The 22,532-nt window shown below is 41.8% G+C and overlaps 1 protein-coding gene across 1 annotated transcript in view; it reads left to right on the forward strand.

Moving 5' to 3' along the window:
* Window positions 1-22,532, forward strand: part of Pappa (pappalysin 1) — a 226,571-nt gene that overhangs the window by 35,650 nt on the left and 168,389 nt on the right. Inside the window, exons 3-4 of the mRNA XM_048340520.1 lie at window positions 14,854-14,999; window positions 19,165-19,458. Coding sequence (XP_048196477.1) covers window positions 14,854-14,999; window positions 19,165-19,458 — 440 coding nt within the window. The remainder of the gene's footprint in view (window positions 1-14,853; window positions 15,000-19,164; window positions 19,459-22,532) is intronic.

Consider the following 22,532-nt stretch of genomic DNA (forward strand, 5'->3'; position numbering starts at 1 on the left):
CTTCTCTCTCACTACCTCTTCCAGTTCCCCTGCGATTCACTCAGGGTGTTGTAATGAGTTGAATATATTCTTCAACTCTCGGGAGTTTCTACTGCCATGGAAGAGTCATAGGCAAACACAACACCTGACTTGTGGATTGACAAGGGTGGTTCTGACTGGGGAAATCAAGGCATCAAGCTGAAGGTGGGATGAAGGAAGTTGGCATCTAGGAGTAGGCAGGCAGTTAAGAGGTAGAGGTACACAAAACATTGGCTAGGCAGGAAACATGTGGCGCATTCAAATAAAATAACCAAGGTGGGTAGAGGAGCAACTATTTATAACTCTGTAGCCAGGGTTTAGGACAATCAACAAAAGCTAGTGCTTTACCCAAGGGATAGCAAAATTGGGAAGCCATTTCCTTCTTGGTCTATAGGGGCAAGAGGAGGAGGCCACTATGGAACTCAAAGATAGTAGCTGTGTGGAGAAGGTTTGCTGGCAGCAGATGTGTTTATCAGCAATAGGAAGAACCTACATAATAGCCAATTGCCCAGAAGAAAGCTAGCAGAGCTGCTTTGACATTGCCATTTTGGCCTGCCAGTGCTTTCCATTGGGTAAAACTATACTGAAAATCACAAGGCAAAGGATCTTGTTGATATGACCCATATGTTATGATGGAAATCCCCCTTTTCTCTTTCTCCATGTGTGGGTGGGGGTATGGTGCTGGGGATTGAACCTAAGGTCTTATGCTTGTGAGACAAGTACTTTACCACTTGAACCACACTTAATGGCCCTTTGCCTTTAGTTTGTTTTCCAGATTAAGTTCTATGCTTTGTTTTTGTCTGAATTCATCTTGGACCATCAGTCCTCAAACCTTTGCATCCTGAGAGCTGGGATTATAAACATGTGCCATCACACCCAGGAAATCTCTTGTCATCAGGAGTGTGAATGCTGTGGTTTTATGGCACTTTGTTACAATCACTGTAGACATACACAAGGAGGCAGATGACTAATTTACAATCAGTCCACAAGGACTGCAAAGCTCCTGCGAGCTCCAAGCAAAGCATGGACCTCTATGGCTTAGAGAAGTTAGGAAAGATTTCCAACATGAACATACTTTGTAATGATGAAAAAGAACTATGTGGGCATGCTTGACAGGTAATAGAACAGGGGATGAAGGGGATGAGGTGAACGGATGAGGAGAAAGCAAGAAAGAGGTGAGTCTATCTGTGGCATCAGGCTTGTAGATTGCACTATTTGTTCTTCAGAGTATAGATATCAAACAATTAGAGCAATTTATAATTGCTCTAACAAACCAAGAGGAAATAGATTGTAACCTTGCCTGAGCCATTACTTAGCTATGCTCTCTTAGGCGAGGCTCTTCGTCTCTCTGAGCCTCTCCATTTCTGCATCTATTGAGAGAAATAATAGTATCTGTCTGCATCACATATTATTTTATGTGGCTACATAAAAATCCCACAAAATAATATATCAGGAAGTGTTCTGGGAAGATTTTAACCAGCATGAAAATAACAACGTTGTTGATTTTTTTCTTTCTTCCTTTCTTTTGTAATTTTGTTCATTCTTTGCCAGTAATCATGTCAGAGGAATTTCTTGGAATTTTATAATCAGAATATCAGAGTTTATTTAACGTGACTAATATTCATTACAGCAATAACAGAAGTCAGGGCTAGCGTAGTGGAAAAATTATTCATGTTGGAGACTGACCAAGGTTTGAATCTTGGCTCCACTCTGCACGAGATGTCTGACCTTGGCACATTATTCTATAAGAGCCACAGGTCTCTCAAGTGTTAAAACTGGATGGTAACAGCTAACCTGTAGCATGTCATAAAACACAAATGGTGACACTTGTGTGAAACACCTGGGTTTGTGTCTGGCACATAGTAAGGCATTGGAGAAGTTCCTTCTTCTCTTACAGGAATACTTGGATACCATCTCCTGCTCACCGGTGTTGCTTTAAAGAGATTGCCTTCCAACAGGACTGGATGGAACTGCAATACACAAACTGAGATCCTTTACTAAGATCATTTTCATTCTTAAAATACGTTATTTTTTTTAAGACTGACTACCCAATTTTTTTTTGTTTTTACTGGTTGTGTGTGTGTACGTGTGTGCGTGTATGTCTGGATGCTGTCTCTGATCCGTTGTACTCAAGACTAGCACTCTACCACTTGAGACACAGCTCATTCTCGGCTTTTTAGTGATTAATTGGACATTAGAATCTTATGAGTTTCCTGCCTGGGCTAGTTTTGAGTTGTGATCCTCAGATCTCAGCCTCTGGAGTAACTAAGATTACACGTTGAGCCACTGGCACTTGGCCAAGTTTGTTTTTGTTTTTTGTTGTTGTTTGATGAAAAACATGTCTAGGTTCCAGGTTGGGAATCATTATAATAGTGGAGAGAAAAAGAACTGGAAGCCAGGAGAGCACCCACCCATCATGTGCTCAGGACCGAGTTGAGGAAGCCTCCTCTTGGCCTGTTTGGGTACACCTCATATCCTCAAAGTTGTCAGGTAGAAGTTGAGACTTTGGGGAGAGACATGTCTGGGAACCTCTCAAGTGTGTCCTGATCATAGGACTCCCTTTCACACCCCTTTCCTAGAAGTTTATTCTCATCTCCAGGTCCCAGGATTGATGGGAGTACGAGGCGAGGCATCCTTTGGCGGGTGTCAGCAGGAAGCTGTTGAGCTTTATCCACCTTGAGTCTGACATCCTCAAAATTCTCATTTCCCTTTCCCTATCCATCAGTGATGCTGCACTGCTTACTTACCACAGATTCGGGAATGGGCCCAAAGCCCTTCCAGGTTAGGAAACAAAGCTAGGGGAACAATAAGGGAGGCTTGAACTCACAGATGACAGCATGTTTTGTTTTAGAGGAGGACACTTCCCTTAATTGATTACAGCTCAGCTTGTTCCTTCAAATTTACCACCGGGCACTTTTCCACCTCTTAAAAGGTAGAAGGAGCACGCCTCCACTCTCACTTTGTGGAAATGGACAACTAGTGTGTGGGCAGTAGTGCCTTTTGCTCACTGACTGATTCATTTGCATAAATGGAGTGGACTTTCATTGCCCTATGTTTTGGAGAAACATTGTCTTTTTTTTTTTTTCCTTCGATCTTTGCTTCTTTTTTTCTCTGTTCTGTGTTCTGAGGAAACACTGTCTCCAGGTCAAACTGCTGATGTTTAATTATTTCAGCCTTTTCTGAGTTCAGGCAGCCAGCTACTGTTCTTAGCCTTGAGCTTGACTTCTGACTACTGAGCTATTTTTATGGCCACAGAGGGCAATGGTGGACTCCTAACTCCTGAAAGCATGAAAATGTCTTAGAATCTTTCCAAAGGATGGAGAAGAAACACCAGAAAGAATCCTTTCCCATGAGGATCTATGGTAGGAAAACGGTTTGCCTGTGGTTTGGTCAAAGATGAGGAAGAAGGTGTCGAGTCTTGTAATAACAGTGTGACCAGCATGCAGTAAAGACACTTTCCCTCTCTTGAAATTCTTCATCTGAAAAATGGCAAAAATCTGGCACCTGCTCCTATTCAGATATTCTCAAATCAGGCATCGTTATCCTCATTTCTGTTTTCTGGAGATTAGGGTAAGATAGAAATGAAGAAAGAGCACAAACGAAGGGCTTAATGTATTCATAAGATGCAAATAAAGCTGTACTAACACCATTGACATGAGTGATACCTAAGGGAATGAGAGATCTTCCAGCCTTCGAAGGAATTTCCAGCTCCTCCATCTCACTGAGTACAATCTGTTCAGTGTAGCAATGAAGGAATAGTTATGCTTTATGACAAGTTGGGGGGAAAAATCCTGCTCACATCACTTAAATCCTAACAGTGGCCTGATGACGGTAACCCACACTTGGGCAGTCTGCATGTCTGCTATTTTATTTTCCCTCAGGCCCTGCATGTGGCATCTTCTTTCCAGAAAATCAATTTGCATTTAATTCTGCTTTCAACTGCATGACATACAGTGTCATTCTTTCCAGCATCCTTTTGCCATACTTGAACTCTTTGTCACATGGCCTTCTGAGACCTATCTTTCTTTGTAACCCCAGGAAAGACAAAATTTGAAGAAGTTATTACACTTCATAAAGGTCATCCAGTGAGCTCTCTACCTGCTACCATAATTATGTTGCTTTAATTATTGAATAAACTTGTTATTGGCCTAAGGTTGTGTGATTTCAATAGGCTGTGGTCCAGACCAAATTCCAGACATTGCTATATTGACAAACATCGGTAATGATGTAAGTCCTAATTTATCCTTCCCAAACTTAATATTGTTTTGTGAGTCTTCAGATCATCGAGAGCCAAAGTACACAGTCTTCTGAAATATGGTATGCATCAAAAACATTGTGTTTGCTTGGTACAACTTGTGAAACACATGCGAGTTGTCTTTGTTAAATTGCATTCCAAGCATAAGGCAAAGCCCAGTGCTGATAGTGAGCTGTGTATATTCTTCTCAATGTGGCCAGTTGTACTATTTATCAATTGTGGTTTTGATACTCCAGGCAGGAAGTGAGGTGGTGGGAAAAGCAAGCTGTGACTCCTTGAATTCTATAACCCTGTTTGGAAAGCAGCTGCTTGGTACTGGATGGCTACATTGCTACTCTGGTACTTTGAAACGTACCATTATACTTTATTATCTATAAGGAGATTCTCAGGCATTACTACTCTCTGAAAACTCCCTGAGACAGAGAGCACAGATGATAGAAATTCAAGTAAAGATCTTTGGATGACTGCTCCACAGTCTATGAGCGTCTGTGATGATGTGCTTATGATAGTGCCAAATGCCGGGAGTGTTTGGTATTCATGACACAGGTGTGATTCTTTTTTTCATCTTGGAATTTCCTGTGCACAAGTTAGTAGCTAGTAGCTCTTAAGAGGAAGGGGAAGATCCAAGTGACTCAGACAAGGCAGAATAGAATTGCCTCTAGGCAGAGTCCTGAGGGATAAGCCATGTATCAGAGATAAACTAGTGTGTCTGAGTTGGCTCTTTTCTGCCCCAGCAGGTCCTGAAAGCCATTTTCAAAAAGCTAAGTGAGAAAAGTAGCAGCTGTGTAGTCCCAGATAAAAATGCACTTATTTAAAATTGCAGTCCTTTATTCTGATGTCAGTTTATTCTTCCCTTTGGAGAATTACTCAAATAGCCTTTATTATATGAGACCCCATAGGTTATGTAGAATTTCTTTTTCCCACTTTTAAATCTATTTTTATTATCTATCAATAATTGTCCCAAGAGTTGCCATTCGACAAAGCAGTGTATGAATACAGTAGATCTTGATCGCTGTCGCCCCTTTCAACAATCTCACCCAGCCCTCCGAACCTACCCTTTCCCTTACTTATCTTATTTTAGGTTATTTAGTTAATTTTTGTTTTGCCTCTTAATGAAGTGGTTTATGTCTACAAAGCATCTTTATCTGTGTCACCACTTCAACATCTTCACCACCACCCCTTCTACATCCTTCTTCCCTTACATTTCTCAATTCTGTGGTATGTACAATGAATGCTTGACTACATTCTCCCCTTTTCCACTTCATTCTTCTAGCCCTTTCTCCCTGGCCCCATCCTACCCTCTTGTGAGTACACATTTCCTGGCACTTATTTTGTTGAGGTTTGACTTACTGTTTTGTTTTGTTTTTCTTAAGAATGACACTGTTTACACTCTCCATAGAGTCTATTGCACTTCAGTTAATTCACTTGTAACCCCTTGCATACCACCCAATGTGTTCACTTGTGAATTCATAGGCACCTTTTAGCTACCACAAATGAGGCCATGCAAACAATGTTTCTATGGGTCTGGCTTACTTTGATTACAATAAACATAATTTTTTCCAAGTCTTTCCTCTTTTGAATGCTTTCTTTTTTATCACAGTTAAAGTCTCTACTCAGTTCCACCTCCTGCCTCCCCCCTTTTTTCTCAATAATTCAAAGATCTGAGCAAGTCTCTTGTTCTGTTTCTTTGAATCAGCCCCTCCCTCCTCTAATCAAAAACCGTGGGATCCTCCATCCCATTTGTCACATGGTCACCTCATGGCTCTCTCCCTAGAATGCTGTAGGCTAGCCACTTTCCTAAGGGTTTACCCTCAGAGCAACCCAGCAAAGGACACAAGCTCAGGAGATTCATCTCCTGGTAGATCTACGGTAGTACAGCCATCACATGGCTTTGATGTGTAGGATCTGAGACTGAAAAGGGTAAAATAGCATAGTACACCAAATCGGAAGCCAGATCCATCATTTCAGCTTCTCTTATTTCCACCAATTCAGCATCAACCCTTTTCCTTTTTTGTGAATGACTATACTGTCGCTTAGATGCTCTTATGGCACCTCCTTTTTCTGCACAATATTGCCAATTACTCCTTTTTCACTTTCATCCTTCTTCTAGTCCTACACATTCCTCTAGAGCTCTCCTTGGATGGGGGAAAAAGACAGCATAACCCAGATCCTTTTCTTCTCTCCCGAAACTTTTGCTTTTCAGTTTTGCACAATCTTTACACACCAGCCTTCCTGATCAAGCTACTACTGACCCCTTCATTCTCACCTTGTGAAGTTCCTTATGTGTTCCCATAGTTGCCCATGAGGGCCTGAAGTTTCTCATTCTTTTCATTCTTTCCTTTGAGTTTAGGGTGGACGAGGAGATGGGGGTCTTGCTACTTTCTCTGTGCCCCACAGTGGTCCAATATCCAACTAATGTTTATTCTGTATGTGAAAATTTCAGTAGTGTCTTATCTGGCTTCAGCCTAGATACATGCATTACTATGCTTATTCAACAGCCCACCATTAGAAGTCACATATCCTTTAAGAGTAAGTAGTGGGACTGGAGGCATCATTAAGGTTGCAGAGTGGCAAATGAGCAAACAAGAATCCTTGAGTTCAAACCCCACTACCACCATAAAAAAAATAAGTAAAAGACAGACCTGTAGTTAAGGAGATGGTTTTTGGTATCCAAAAAACTAAGCATCAGATTCTACCGCTGTACCAACGAGTAGAGAGAACATGACAAAGTGGCAGCATCTCACCTAGCTGTGGTTTCTTCATCAGTAAATTAGAGGCACTTATAGTTAGTCTTTATAGTTTTTATAAAGGCTCCAAGAGATATGTATTTTTAAAGGTACTTCAAAAGTGCTAGTATATAGTAAACTACCTTAAATGGGAAACTTCCCTGATATGATCATATTATGTAGTGATCAGTGATTTGTTAATCTCACTTCCTTCATACAACTTCTAATTCTTTGATAATTTTTTTTTCTGTTGGTCATGGAGCTTGAACTTTTGGCCTGGGTGCTGTCCCTGAGCTCTTCAGCTCATGGCTAGCGCTCTACCACTTGAGCCATAGTGCCACTTCCAGATTTCTTGTGGTTAATTGGAGATAAGAGTCTCACAGACTTTCCTGCCTGGCCTGGCTTTGAACCACGATCCTCAGATCTCAGCCTGCTGAGTAGTTAGGAGTACAGACATGAGCCACCAGCACCAGCTTCTTTGATAATTAAATCTTTCTCAGTCAGGTATGGTGGTGCATGTGTATAGTCCTAGCATTTGGAAGGCAGAGGCAGAGAGATCAGTAGTTCATGGCCAACTTGGAGTACATAGTGTATTCCAGATCAGTCTTTGTTACGCAAGTTGCACCCCTGTCTCAAAAAAAAAAGATGATATATATATATATACATATGTACATATATAGAAACATGTGTACATATTGGTATATATCTTCATATTTTATGCCCAGTTTCTAGCTTACGGCATGGAATGTGCTAAAATCTCAATAAATATTGATGAATGAAAGTAGAAAAGAATGTCTAGATGATGTATGAAGAAGGAAAGAAAAAAATGAAACCAGTCAGGAAGGGAAAGAGGATAGGGAAGGTAATGAAAGAATAACTTATTTAATAAACGAATCCAAGAATTATCCATTTTACAATTGATCTCTGTTGCTCTTATATTTTCCTGGTTTATGTGTCAGACTTTCGTATAAAGGATACTCTTTTAGAAACCAAACTACAAGCTATTATGTTAGAAACCAAACGTTCAGAATTCCAAGAATTTTAATAAACTCTCCAAGCATTGTGTGTGTGTGTATGTGTGTTGTTAAAGAAAGGCAGGCTAAGTCATTTCTTTTAATAAAACAAAGGAAAAGAATAAAGTCTTGATCATTAGAGCCCTTGAGACAAAGTAGAAAACTCAGGTTTTCGAACTGGTCACAGCTTGGAGATTGCTTGTTATTTGGAATAAGGATGTGGATGTCATAAGCATTCTGAAGCTTATCTGGCCTTAATGATTTGTCTTGGATGGCTTTGATCTTACTACTTGATAATCATTTTCAAATGGTCTGGTGTGTTCTGAAATGGAGTCGTGGTTCATGGATTTGTGGGGCTTTTGGAAATGACAAGCTGCAACCAGAATTTGCAAACAGGCAATGCTACATGACTTGCTCTGTGACCTGGATAAACACAGCATCTCCTCCTCCCCTTGCCCCAACCCCTACCTGGACACACACACATACATACACACACACACACACACACACGACAATCATACTAGTCAAGTGATTGGACCCAGGACTCAGTGATGCAATGCAAATCCAACAGGCATTGGGAACTGAAACCAGTTCTATATAGCTCCATGCATAAACATAGAAGAGAATTATGCATATTGGGGAAAGATTTGCTATTTTTGTAGGATACACATATATGGATACATACATACATCATACATATATATATATGCATTGAATTTTATGCCATTCTCTCTAGGTTGAATTTTATGATTCCCATTATATAGATGAGGAAATTAGAGTGCAGAGAGATAGTATTTTTTCCAAGGTTACAGGACCACTTGGTAGAAGAGGGAGAATTTGAATCTGTCAGTCTCTGTCTGAAAATAACAGTCTAGTGCCTTTTCTTGTAAGCCAAAATAACCATGTTTTTCCATTAGAAGCAGCTTCTCTCCACTTAGACAAATACTCTACAGATTGAGACTTTCTGTACTTGGTCAGCAACATCCTTACAAACAAACCTGCACCCATAAGGAAGCCCAGGAAGCAGAACTTTGACATGACAGCCTCACTTGTGCAGCTCCTTCAGGACAATGCAGATTTGTGTGGGATGGGGTGGCTATGGAAACCCATCCAGCTTATGCTGCCCTCACTGCAAGCCATACCTCTGACCAGTCTTCCAAATCAGAGTGCCAGCATGCTATGCCTCCTAGATTTGGAAAGGCCCAGGCCTTCCCATACTTTTTCCCATGATTTCATGTGAGAGATTTGTTGTTGTTGTTCATTTTGAATGTGGTTCTCTTTTGCTTCTCTTTCAATAAAACAGGCCCTGACAGCCCTCCCATTCAGATTATTACTGAGTTGTACCATCTCAGGCCAGTGCATTTAGGAAATATGTTGTTGGCACTTCGTAGCAAGTGAGATGCATAAAGAAAATATTCTAATGACAGTTGAGTGGAGAGAGCTTTGATCTCCCTCCAGAACTGCACTCATGGCTTTGAAATGCAGTTCTGGCAAAGGGGTAAAGTCTGGGCGTCTTGGCAATCTGGGCTGGGCCCCCTGAAACAGACATTCCAGGGGACCAAAAACTTCCATTGTGGAATCCAGGTGCATGCATTGTGCATGAAGTAAAGAGACACCACTCCTAAGAGGGCGCTTTGGGGAAAAAAAATTAGGCGAGACATTCCAATGTATCTCAGCATTTCCCAATCTGTGATGATGATTATTCTGTTACTTGGTTTTTAGCAGAGCTGGAGGATAAGTGTAGATGATGGTGGTATGTTTGAGAATGTACCAAGCTTTACTCTTCTGCCTTACTCTTGTTTTGTATATTTAAAATTAAAAAATTTCTGATGCTGAGTACCAGTGGTTTACACCTATAAACTTAGCTTCTCAGGAGACTGAGATGTGAGGATTGTGGTTTAAGGCCAGCCTGGGCAGGAAAATCCATAAGACTTTCTTTTTTATCACTTATTAACCACCCAAAGGCCAAAAGTGGAGCTGTAACTCAAATGGTTAAGTGCTAATCTTGAGTATAAAAGCTCAGAGACAGCACCAAGGCCCAGAGTTCAAACCCCAGGACACACACACACACACACACACACACACACACACACACACTTTTCAAAAGATCATTTCCTAAAGGCATCAGTTCACAAACTTTTTCCTTCAGTACTTCTTGTGGATTTAGCCTTTTGCAGATTGTAAACTTCATTTTCACAAGCTCACTGAACAGACAGAATTCCTGAGCGGCTGAGCAGACAGCAGTGTTGTGTCCGGAGGCCAAATGGTCATTCAGGTTCTGTGTAGGGGTGCCCATCTAAGAAGAGAAGGGGCTACTATCTCCCCCATTGTTGACTGTCTGAGCTGTGCACTGTGGCAGGGAATTGTTTTCTCTTCAAAGAAGGGAATTTGTTGACTAGTAAAGAAGTACTGAAATACAGGGCTACATCTTTAAAGCTTGAACATAGAGATTTATTGCCAAGTCCTTCTGTGTCTTCTATTCAAAATATGAGGTTGGGCAAATCACTTACCTTCTTTGATCCCTTTGCTTGCTCAGCCTGTGTTGAAATCATGCAAAGGTTGACCAGGAAAGGCCCTATAATCACAACTTGCTAGTAGTTGTCTCTCTGGAGCAAAAGATAACAATGCGGACTTCACTGTTTGAAGCTCATTGTCTAATGGAGAAGACAAGTGCATGCACTGTGAATAAACCACAAAGCAGGGTGGTGCATCCCGAATTTAAAAGGAGTGCCGAGAAGGAAAAACTCATCATCAGTTAGTAGAAACAATGATGTGGGAATTGTTAACAATTGTCATTGTACGAATGGTAATGCAGTGAAAGCAGCTAATGCTGTGGGATTCATGATTTAGGCACACAATATTGGCATTGCTTCTGGCCTTGTCAACACCTCTGATAGGTGTTATACAGAAGAAGGTGGGCTGGGGGAGACACATGGAGTTCATCACCTATACACTGGATTTTCCAGGAGACAAAATTTTATTTATTTATATATTATCCTTATATATGATTATATTTCAAGACAAGATATTGTGACAGAGACGAGAGGAACTAATGAAGATGCTTTGGGGGATTGGCATACTTAGGGAAGATGCAGGGTGTTGGGTATAAGGGAACCCTGAATCCAGAGTGACTGAAGTAGCAGGAGAAGGAAGAGACACTGAAAGCTAGGAGTGGGAGAAGTTCCCTGAGGGTGCATCCTCATGAGCTTGTAGACTTGGGGACCAAAAGCCACTCTCTTACTTAAATTAGTAAATACACAGTGGTTTGGTGTTTGGGTTGATTTTCTGGGATATAAGTCATTATTTTTAAAATGAATTTGACCCATGTATGATCTTCACATAGGCCTAGTCTTCCTACAGCTGCAAGCCAAGGGGCCTTCCTTCAACAAGTCATTTCCCTTCTTGCATCGTCAATATTCCCCGGGCTCTCGTTTTCCTTATAAATTGGCCTCCTGTACTTTCTTCCACACATTTTGGGAAAGGGAAGGGAAATCATGGTTGTCAGTGGATAGGAAGAGCAAAGTAAATACCTGCATGGACACCTGTCCCCTCAATATTTTTTTTCTTACTTAGGCAGCTGGGGAGGGGTTGGGGGACACCCAGCTTGGTTCTGTATTAGTAGAAGATCTGAGCCAATGGAAGGAAATCTTTTAGACATAAAGCCACTTTGGGTGGGTCCTCCCCGAGAGAGAGATGAGCAGGAGAGCAGCCAATGGAATCCGTGGCTAGCTGCCATAGATTCTTACCCCTTTGGGAAATGGAGGCTTCCCAAAGTATGAGAAAAACCTCACACACAAGCCAGAGAGAGAGGCTCCAACATCCTACATTTCTGCTTTAGGCTAGGATGAATGCCACCCCTTGAAAAGCTTGGCTCTGCAATTACCACTGAATAAACAACCAATTAAAATATCTCCTCTTTTCCTACCCCACCCTGGGTCCTCCTCTGAGGAAACTTTCTCATCCCAGAGCAAGGGGGCAGAGGTGGCTTTCTCTAATAACATTTGTGTTCTCTGCCTGAGAGAACAGTGGATGGAAATGGACAGATGAAATAGGGGGAAAAGACCAGTTTGAAAAGGGATGATCCAAGAAAATCTCAGCTCCTCTGTGTTTTCCTTCCCCTCCCATGCCTTGTTTCTCTCTTCAGCAAATGACTGGGTGAGCTTGTGAGTGCAGGTGAGGTGGTGGGAAGAGTTGGACATGTCTACCGTTGTACTTGGATCTTGCTGTTTGTTCTGTGAACTCTCAACCCTTGCTCCTTCATCTCTAAGACAGAGGATAAGTGATGAGAGCTACTAAACCTGTATATAGGGTTTTCGACATTCCAGGCATCACTTAAGCTCTTGATACTTTCTTATTAGCATCCTTAATCCTCGAAATGACTGGATGGGTGATATACCCAATTACCACTCTTGTTCCATATATGAAAAAGCTAGGGCACAGGAAGTCAAGTAAATTACCTCAGCTGTCCTGAACATCAAGTGGGAGAACTAGGTTCAATCTAGAATATTCTAGTTTGAGAAAAAGCCATGTTACCAATTCTGCACCAAGTAGCTAAGGCAACACCTGTATGTAACACAGTAGTTGGCAAGCAGCCAGTGTTTAATAAGTCTTGGCCTTCTCCATTCTTTTTCCTCTCACTGATGAATGACAACAGCTCCTCATAAAGCCTTCATTCTATGAAGTTGAATGTGAGCTCTTGAAATAGAGAACTCAGTAGAAAGTTTTGGCTCCATATCTGAGCCCAGGGTGGCTGGCTGTTCCTGGGATTATCCAGTTCAAATCCTGTCTGTATCTTTCCTGAGCTTGGGGCTCTCTACAATGTGGGAGGTCAGAAGAACACTGGGAGGTAGCAGCCTTACCCTGTTTACGTTGGGGTAGATATAGTATTGCCAGGCAGCTGCCTCCAGTTCTAATGGACTACTAAGGAACTGAGTTGAAGACTGGAATGAAAATATTTACATGTCAATTTTTTCCCCTATTGTTTAACTTCATACATTGAATGCTCACCAGGTATTGACTCTAAACTTAAAATAGGGTCAATGGAGGCGCATATGGCAATTTCCCCAGTCCTGGTGGCTACCGAAAGACTGATACACACAAATGCACACACGCATGCTTATACACACACACATACACACACGCACGTGCACACACACGAAAGAATGAATTCATTTCCAAGCTCACTCAACAATGATTGTCAACTACTCACAAGGATCTCTGTGATACAGGATGACAGACAAGATGGGCGCAGGAAGAAGCCTGAAAGGGAAGTAAGATGCATTGCTTTGTTTAGAAAATAACCCGGTGGCTCACACTTCTAATCCTAGCTGCTCAGAGAACGGGGGGGGGGGGGGGGGAGAACACTGTTCAAAGGCAGCATGGGCAGACAAATCCACAAGAGTGCTTCTCCAATGAAGTAGCAAAACACCAGACTCAAACATGTATGGCTCAAGGGGTAGCATGCCAGCCATTAGCAAAAAGCTGAGTGAGAACACAGCCCTGAGTTCCAGCCTTAAACTGACACACACAAAGAAAAGAAGAAAAAGAAAAGGAACCACAGAATAATATGCCTGTGACTGACTCAAAGCAAAAGGTAGCCTTTCCTCTGTAGTGTTTAATGTGTAATATTACTGTGTCATGCTACCTGGATAAAGTTTCTCATTTTGGCACACCTATAATATGCATCGGTCTGTCTGTCTGTTTCTCTCTCTCTCTCTCTTTCTCTCTCTGTCTCTCTCTCTTCCCCTCTCTCTTCCCTCCTCCCCTCCCATTCTCTACCTTGCCTATCCCTTCACTGTCTTTCTCCTTTTGTCCTTCGTATCTCTCTTTTCTCACCAGTCTCTCCTTTCCTCCTTCTCTCCCCTTCCCCTTCTTTCTGTCTTTCCCTCTACTCTCTTCCTCTTCCTCTCACTTTCTTGTCTTCCTACTTTTCTTCCCTCTCTCCTCTTCTTCCTCTTTCTGTCTCTCTCTGTCTCTCTGTCTCTCTCTGTCTCTCTCTCTGTCTCTCTCTCTCTGTGTCTCTCTCATCTCTGGCTCTGGCTCTTTCTGTGTTTATGTCTCTCTCCATATATCCCTTCTCCCTTGCTGTCTCACACATTTGTTCTACATATTAAAGAGCTGAGGAGTTAACATAAAGAGCATGACTTTAATCACTTTCAAGAGAGAAAAGTCTGCAATGACAGTAACCCCCAATACAATAGCTCTCTCAAGTCTATTTTACAGGTAATGAAATAAACTTTTACAGGATGAGGAATCGATTATCTATGGGTGGCAGCCTGTTGCCTCAGTGAACCAGCGACTGTTAGCCTTCACACTCAGTTCTGCAACCTGTTTGAAATCTATTTGAAAATGCTGGACTACAATCTTTAAAATAAAACAATAGTATCTTCTTAGAAGATTAATATAGAGATGCAAAGCAGACCTAGTGCTGCTGCTCAAGGAGTCCAAGGTTTATAGTAAATGGATGAAAAAGAAGAAGCCAAGACTAGAAAACATGTTTTCTCACTTGTGGTCTGACTTCTTGATCTATTCTATTAAGTGGCCCTGGCCTTAAGTCAAAACAGAATAATTTTAGAGTTCAAAACTGAAGCCTGCTATTTATAAGCTAAAAGATATTTGCAAGTCTCTTAAACTCACTACAACATAATTACTTTCTTAATTGTAAAATGGGGTCAACTTTATCCTGTAACATTTCCAGGGAAGGTCAATGAAGGGATGTTTATAAAGCATTTAGCAAAGCATTTGGCACGTAATAGCTCTTAATTATTGGGGGAGTACCTGTTATTTGAATGCTATCTATTTTGGGATGGTGATAATAGCCAAGGTTCTTTTTCTGTTTCAGAGCCTACTTGGATGTGAATGAACTGAAGAACATTCTTAGACTGGATGGGTCAACACACCTCAATATTTTCTTTGCAAACTCCTCAGAGGAGGAGTTGGCTGGAGTAGCCACTTGGCCGTGGGACAAGGAAGCTCTGATGCACTTAGGTGAGTCTCAGAAACCCCTGCAGTATGTACACTTGGAGTAAGACAATACCAAATCTGATCATAATGGTGCAGATGGTTATTGTGAGCAACCCGTTTATTTATCTGATTTACAAAATTCCATGGCCAAGTTATCTTATTTTGACCACTAAGCAATGCTCTGAAGGAAGCAGTTCAATACTATTGGCCATGTTTTACAAATGCGTAAACCCATGATATCTCTTAAATGGGACCTGTCCAAGGTCACAACACAACTCAGTGGCAGAAGCAAATTAGAATTCAAGTTCCTAACTTTGCCCATTGGTTGCATTCTCTTGATATATCCATTCTCCTACTTATGTATACATTACAGGCCTGGTAATTCCATTGTATTGCTGTAGCCAATCAATAGCTGACCCAGAACACAGTAAAGAAAATGAATATGTTAGGACTCTTGTCTCTACATGTTCAAATATACTGGGAACACTTTGTACATTGAAGTCATGTACATTGATAAGTAAGGCATAATCTTTTAAAAAAGCAGAAAGTCAGAAACTACAATCATTTCTGAGCCAAGGCCTATAAGCAAACATTGTAATTCTTTAATTTTGGTTTTTCTGTATTCTTATCCATTATACATGCATATGTAGATTTGTATTGTATTTTGAGACTTGGCCATACTTGAAATAATGAAGTTAATTCAACTTTATGTTCTTTTTTTATCTAGAGTTGTTCTATCTACATTATACTACAAGGAAGTCTTATAATTACTTTGCACCCAACTCTTTCATTTAAAATCACAAGCATACCTCTAGGTTAGTTGCATTCTTTCTAAAGCAAGAGCTTTTTTAATAGTCACACAGTATTCCTTTGACTTAGGATGTGACAGTGATTTAGCTATCTTCCCTTGGTAGAACATTTCCATTACTTAACGTTTCCATTCCATAACAGTGACTTGTGATGACGCAATGCATGCTGTCATTGAGAATGTCAGGACTCAGCAGACTGGCAGCACTGAGCTTTTCTCCCGGAGGCACACTCAGAGTTACAGTAGCTGCTCAAAATCTATGATGTCTTGCTGAGATTCTTCTTTTTAAATTTACTTTATTCTTTGTTATAGAGGTAATATACAGAGGGGTTACATTTACATGCATCAGGTAACGAATACATTTCCTTTCAGACAGTGTCTTCTGTTCCCTCGTTCGATCCCAGCCCCTCCCTTCCATCTCCACCCACCAGTTGTATGGTTCACTTTCATCCATGTCCTATGTGCTCCACTGCTGCACTTTTTCACCCTTTTCCCTCAGATTCTGTGCCCTCCCCCCACTCCCTCCACAGATATGCACATGAATACACCACATATAAGGTAAAGAATACAGAATCACCAGAAAAAGGAAAAACAAATTTTTTTAAAGTCCTCTGTTGCCATATCGTTGGCGTTTGTTTCAGTTAGAGATTCTACAACATCTGATGGTGAATGTTACACTGAATCAAGCCATATATTCAAGTTGGTCCAAACTACTCTTATTTCTCAGTTGTTTTTAAGGGTATAAAACCAGTGTAGGGTGGTGTGTGTGTGTGTGTGTGTGTGTGTGTGTGTGTGTGTGTGTGTGTGTATGATCTGTAGTTCTCAACTGAGGGGCAGAGACATACACTGGGGCATGCTACTGGTATCTACTGGGTAGCAGATATCAACGTTGCTAAATATGACAGTATCCACAGCAAGTATTTGTGCACTCCAATATATCGATAGTACTGAGATTGGGGAACTCAGAGACAGATGATGAGTAGGTAGATAGACAGGCAGCGGCAGATAGTCATGGAGCAAAACAGAGTTTGCAACTTAGGTAAACGTGAAGATGGTCTTACATCACATATCACATGCATGGTTTCATCTGGGAGAAATCACACTAGACCAGATCTATAGTGCACAACTGTTTTTACCTGTAGTTTTACTTAGCAATATGGCCTTATGCAAGTTATCTTTCTTCCCCAGGTCTCTGTTTCCTAAGGTTTTAAAGTGGTGAGTTAGATTGAAAAGGCTCTGAGGATCCTTCTCAGTCTGCCCTATTGGTAAACCAGCCAAAAGGATACTGGTCAGAGTGTGAGAAGGGTTGAACACAGGCTGCTAAACCTAGAGACAAATACTCCTGATAAAGATTGGCTCAGGGCCAAACCTAGGAAAGGCTATAAATCTATAGCATGCTATAGTATTTCAGGATGATGTCAGGCTTAAGCTATTTCACCTTTTAAGAGAAGCAGTGAAACAAGACTCAGGCCCAGAGATGTCACGCTGTGGAAAGGGGTGAATTGTAGTAGAATAAACAGAGCTAGAAGTTTGCTGTACAATCATCATCCCTTAATCTGCCCCATCTTTCCTTTACCTTACCACACAAGCTTTACAGAAAGACAGAGAATCCTTAGCACATTGTAGCTGCCTAGTTTAGTGCGTGGTAGCTGTGTAGTTTAGGATAATTAGGATGGTAACCCATGTCAGGCTATCTCCAACACCTGTGAGCCATCACCTCCCCATCCTAAGAGAAGAAGATCGTGAGCAATTCCTATGCACTAGCTCCCAATCAAACTCAATTCATTAGAATCCCCCACTCTCTTTTGTAGCCTCTGTTCTTACTGATTCCATGATCCCTGGAAAAGTCTTGTGTGGGGATTACGTTTCATATTATGATTGACAGAAAAGAATTCAGAAAGATTTCCTGTCTCAATTTCTCTTCCTCCCTGCCTCTGCCTGCCCCTGCTCACAACACATGCACACCCACACCCACAATCTTTCTCATCCATATTTATCTTTCTGTTAGAAATCTCTTAATAAACTCTGTGAGCCCCAAGACTGAGCAAATGCACCAATCCAACAGTTCAAGCGTATCCAAGATAAAACTTGCCTCATGCCTGTTCTGGGCTTGTCAATCCAAGTCAGCAAGTGTTCTTCTGCACTTGAAGCTTCTACTTACCAGGATCTCAGAATTGAATTCTAATGTTGTCTTAAACATGTTTAAAGTTGCAATCTGTCTCTGTCAGCCCATAGACATCTTTGCAATCCCTAAAATTAGTGCTACTCTTCTTTGCTGAGGTCTGTTGCATCTAACTTTCCAAGCTAAGGGATGTTCTGTTTTCTAGGACATGTGGCAAAGGCCACTGCTTGCCCTCTAGAGCACTCAGAGAAGACATCTGGGGTTTCTTGTTAGTGTATAGAATGTGATGCTACCAGGTCTAAGCGAGGGCCTCAATTTCTGTGTTTCTGGTAAGTTCCTGGATGGGGTTTATATTGGTTCTTCTCTTATGGGTAGATAAGTGACATACTTGTTCTTTGTCAGGGGTTATTTCTACCTGCTTACAAGTAGTTACACCTCACAACCATCTTCAGACCAGTTGACACTCATAAAATAGTCAAGGCACACTTAATGAAATACTATATTCTAATCAATCCTATAGCAAGGACCTCAAGTTCACATTTCAGATGTGCACTTACTTTGGATCACGGATCAGCCAGATACTTCAGCTGTCTGTGAATCAGCATCTCACTCAGAGTTGAGCCCTAAGTATGTGTGATTATATGAATGAAATTCTCAACAAGACAGCCAAGGATACTTAAATGCTCAAGAAACATCCACTGGCAGAAGCACTGTTGTCATGGAGTACAACCTAGCGCTGGCTTTCATGAGGTGTGCCTGCTTTGTAGAGCATCAGATATGGAGAAATGGTAATGAACTGGGGCAATTCACAGTTAGTGAAGGTGGAAATGTAAGCTGCAGAAAGGTGTCCAAGCCTGTGTGAGGGTTTCATGTAGGTAAGAGCTTCTGGTGGATGTATAAACCAGGTCTCTCTTACTGTCTGCAGAATAGATAACAGCAGAAAGTCTTAAGGGCCCAGAAACCATAACAACTTGCTGTGCCTTTCTGTCTACCTAGTTTGAAGCCTGAAGAGTGCTTCACTTCTTCAGACATAGGTGTCTGCATTCCCAAGGAGGGTACAGAATGCCTGGTGAGAGTCCTATCTGCTCAGGTGTAGTGTGATTCATGTCACAGGTTGTAACAGAGCTCGGAATAATGAAGTCATTGGGTGGAGAGGCCTGTTGTTATATGGGGCAGCACCCCTGTACCCTTCAGTGACTCGGGCGTTCTTGCATCAGGAATGTGCACACTTGCCTAATACTCTGGTTTCCCCACCGCAGGTGGCATTGTCTTGAACCCATCTTTCTACGGCACTCCTGGGCACACCCACACTATGATCCATGAGATTGGGCACAGCCTGGGCCTCTATCACATCTTCCGTGGCATCTCGGAAATCCAGTCTTGCAGTGACCCCTGCATGGAGACAGAGCCCTCCTTCGAGACGGGAGACCTCTGCAATGACACCAACCCAGCCCCGAAACACAAGTTTTGTGGTGACCCTGGACCAGAGAATGACACATGTGGCTTTCATAGCTTTGTGAACACTCCTTACAACAACTTCATGAGCTACGCAGGTAGGATTCTACGTTCTGCTATGTGTGTTTACCATCCAGTTGTGGGGTCTAGGTCTGTTTCCAGTTACTCTTCAATGAGCTGCTTATTTTTCTTTCTAAGACTAGAAAGTTTTCATCTCAACCACTCAGAATAACATTTCTTCCATTGGCATCTCAGGGACACAAGGAAGATGTTGTGTGTCACAGTTTCTCAAAGACACAGTCAGGTGACTCTAATAAAAGCCAGGAAATCGGGGCTGGGGATATAGCCTAGTGGCAAGAGTGCCTGCCTCGGATACATGAGGCCCTAGGTTCGGTTCCCCAGCACCACATATACAGAAAACGGCCAGAAGCAGTGCTGTGGCTCAAATGGCAGAGTGCTAGCCTTGAGCGGGAAGAAGCCAGGGACAGTGCTCAGGCCCTGAGTCCAAGGCCCAGGACTGGCCAAAAAAAAAAAAAAAAAAGCCAGGAAATCCAGGTAAAAGGTCTAGCAAGACATAAGGCTTTAGATCATTCCCTCTCTGGGCTTCACTTCTCTCAAGCAAGTGGAATTTTCGAGCCAGATCTCATAGTTTTGCAGCTGCCTATTTTCCTAAGGTGGTTGGTTGTTGAGCCTTTTTTTTTTTTTTTTTGGTACTTATTCCAGGTTTCCCTTAGATCAATGTAGCTTTCATGTTTTCCTTTATTGTTTCTAGCAAAAAGCAAAGAAGCCTTTTTGTTTTGTGAAATAAAAATTGGCATTACATTGTGTATGATGTTTCCCTAACTACATGTACTGTATAATAACCCTTTGTAATTCTTCAGTGACAGTGTTAATGACTCATGCTGTTGGTTCTAGGATGTCCTATGTGTCCTTTGAGCAAGTGACACATCAAGATGGTCTTGGGTTCCTTGAGCATCTTTGGCAAATTAGAACAAGGCGCCTCTTTCTCAAGGCATCCATAGCCCTTACCTTTCAATCGAAATTCAACTAGTACACACACTTATACAACTTCTGATTGGATAATCATATTTAACTTAGGCATTTTAGTCTTCATTACAACAAGAAAATTCTGTGAAAGGAAAGGTCATCCCTAACATATCAGTATATTCTCGGGTCTAGTCCTTATTAAATGTTAAAATTTGAAGACTTGGAAAGATAGAGAAGAGATGGAGGGAAAAAAGGATTAAATTCTCATATCAGGTGTACAATCTTATCTCAGGTATATGAGCTTGAACCCCAAGGCCGGCGTGCTGTCTCTGAGCCTCTTGGTGCTCAAGGAGCACTCTCTACCACTTGAGCCACAGCACCACTTCCAACATTTTCTAAGTATTTTATTGGAAATAAGAGTCTTATGGGCTGGGGATATAGCCTAGTGGCAAGAGTGCCTGCCTCGGATACACGAGGCCCTGGGTTCGATTCCCCAGCACCACATATACAGAAAACGGCCAGAAGCGGCGCTGTGGCTCAAGTGGCAGAGTGCTAGCCTTGAGCGGGAAGAAGCCAGGGACAGTGCTCAGGCCCTGAGTCCAAGGCCCAGGACTGGCCAAAAAAAAAAAAAAAGAGTCTTATGAAATTTCCTGCCCAGGCTGGCTTTGAACTTCAATCCTCAGATATCAGCCTTATGAGTAGCTAGGATTACAAGCATGAGCCATGGTACCTGGCATAAAAATTGATTCATACTACTAACAATTCACCTACTTACGTACCCATTTATTAACTATAAAGGATTTTTTTTCTGCCAGTACTGGGACTTGGCCTCAGGGTCAGAATACTGTTTCTTAGCTTTGTTTCTGAAGACTGGAGCTCTACCACCTGAGCCATAGGTCAACTTCTGGCTTTTTGCTACTTAGCAGAAGATAAGGATTGCAAGCATAGAGCTGGCTTTGAGCCACAATCCTGAGATATCAGTCTCCTGAGTAGCTAGGATTACAGATGTGAGCCATTGATGCCCAGCTGGATTTTAATATGCTCCATCTCATTTAATTCTCATTAAAACTGTTGGGGTAGGAACTGCCTCTATTTTACCTATAATAATAGAAGAGCATAGAACCATCATTTACTATGGGTCACATGTCTAACATCAAGTACCTTTTCTCTTCTTTTCTTATGCTACTCTCCCAAAGAGACCTAACTGATGATTCTATTTCCCAAAGAAACTTGGGGGGCGGGGAGGGGCAAGGGATGCTCTGGGAGCATTTCCAATATAAGATTCCTATAGCCAATTGCTGACGTCTCTTGAAAAATCTGGTGTTATAAAGTGTCCTTCGTTTTCGAGTCTAAATAAAATATTTTTTTTAAAGAGGACACCAGACCAGGATGCTGAGTATTTCCTCAAAAGCAGATTCCCACTGGGCTCCCATTCCCATCCTCATTGACCCTCCACATCCAGTGCTCCATCCTCTCATACAACCCTGCTTAAGTTCCATTTCTGCAGCACCATTCCTTGACAAGCTCAGCACACATGCAAAATAAACTAACATGCATTTGGAAGTGTGCCTACCTTTCAGTGGCTAGAAATTGCCACCAGCTAGTAACTACCAGCTACCAAATCTCCATAAACTAAACCTCTCCTCTCCTCTCCTCTCCTTTCTTCTTTTTCTCTCTCTCTCCCTCCCCCCTCTCGTTTTACTTTGTACAAATCTAAAGGGTCTTTGATTTACTGTTGGGTTGTTGTTGTTTTGTTTTGAAGGAACCCCTCAGCTCAGTGACCGATTAATAGCAGAACTAATTCACTGAGCTCTGCCAACAAACTGACACCCACCAAAGCATATTCGAGGCAACTGTGAGCTTTGAAATGTTTGTTTTCATTAGGATCTCTGATAGATGAGGTGACAACAGCAGCTGGACAAAATTCAAAATGCAGGAAACAATTGGGTTCTCAGGACTGGGGAAAGGGATGGAACAAGACCCCTCCTTCACCAAGACAGGATAGAATCATTGCTGAGTCAGCTGCTTCTGTGCTTTTCCTTACTGGGGGTTTCATCTTTGAGCCCGGAAATGGAGCTTTCTGCAGACACAATCATGGTTTGGGTTTGTGCTTTCCCAAATGGTGCCCATTGGCCATCCTAATTGAGCACTTGAAAATACAATCAGAGTAACTAAGGACCTCAAT

Source organism: Perognathus longimembris, chromosome 1, assembly GCF_023159225.1.
Source record: "Perognathus longimembris pacificus isolate PPM17 chromosome 1, ASM2315922v1, whole genome shotgun sequence".
In the NCBI taxonomy this organism is placed as follows: domain Eukaryota; kingdom Metazoa; phylum Chordata; class Mammalia; order Rodentia; family Heteromyidae; genus Perognathus; species Perognathus longimembris.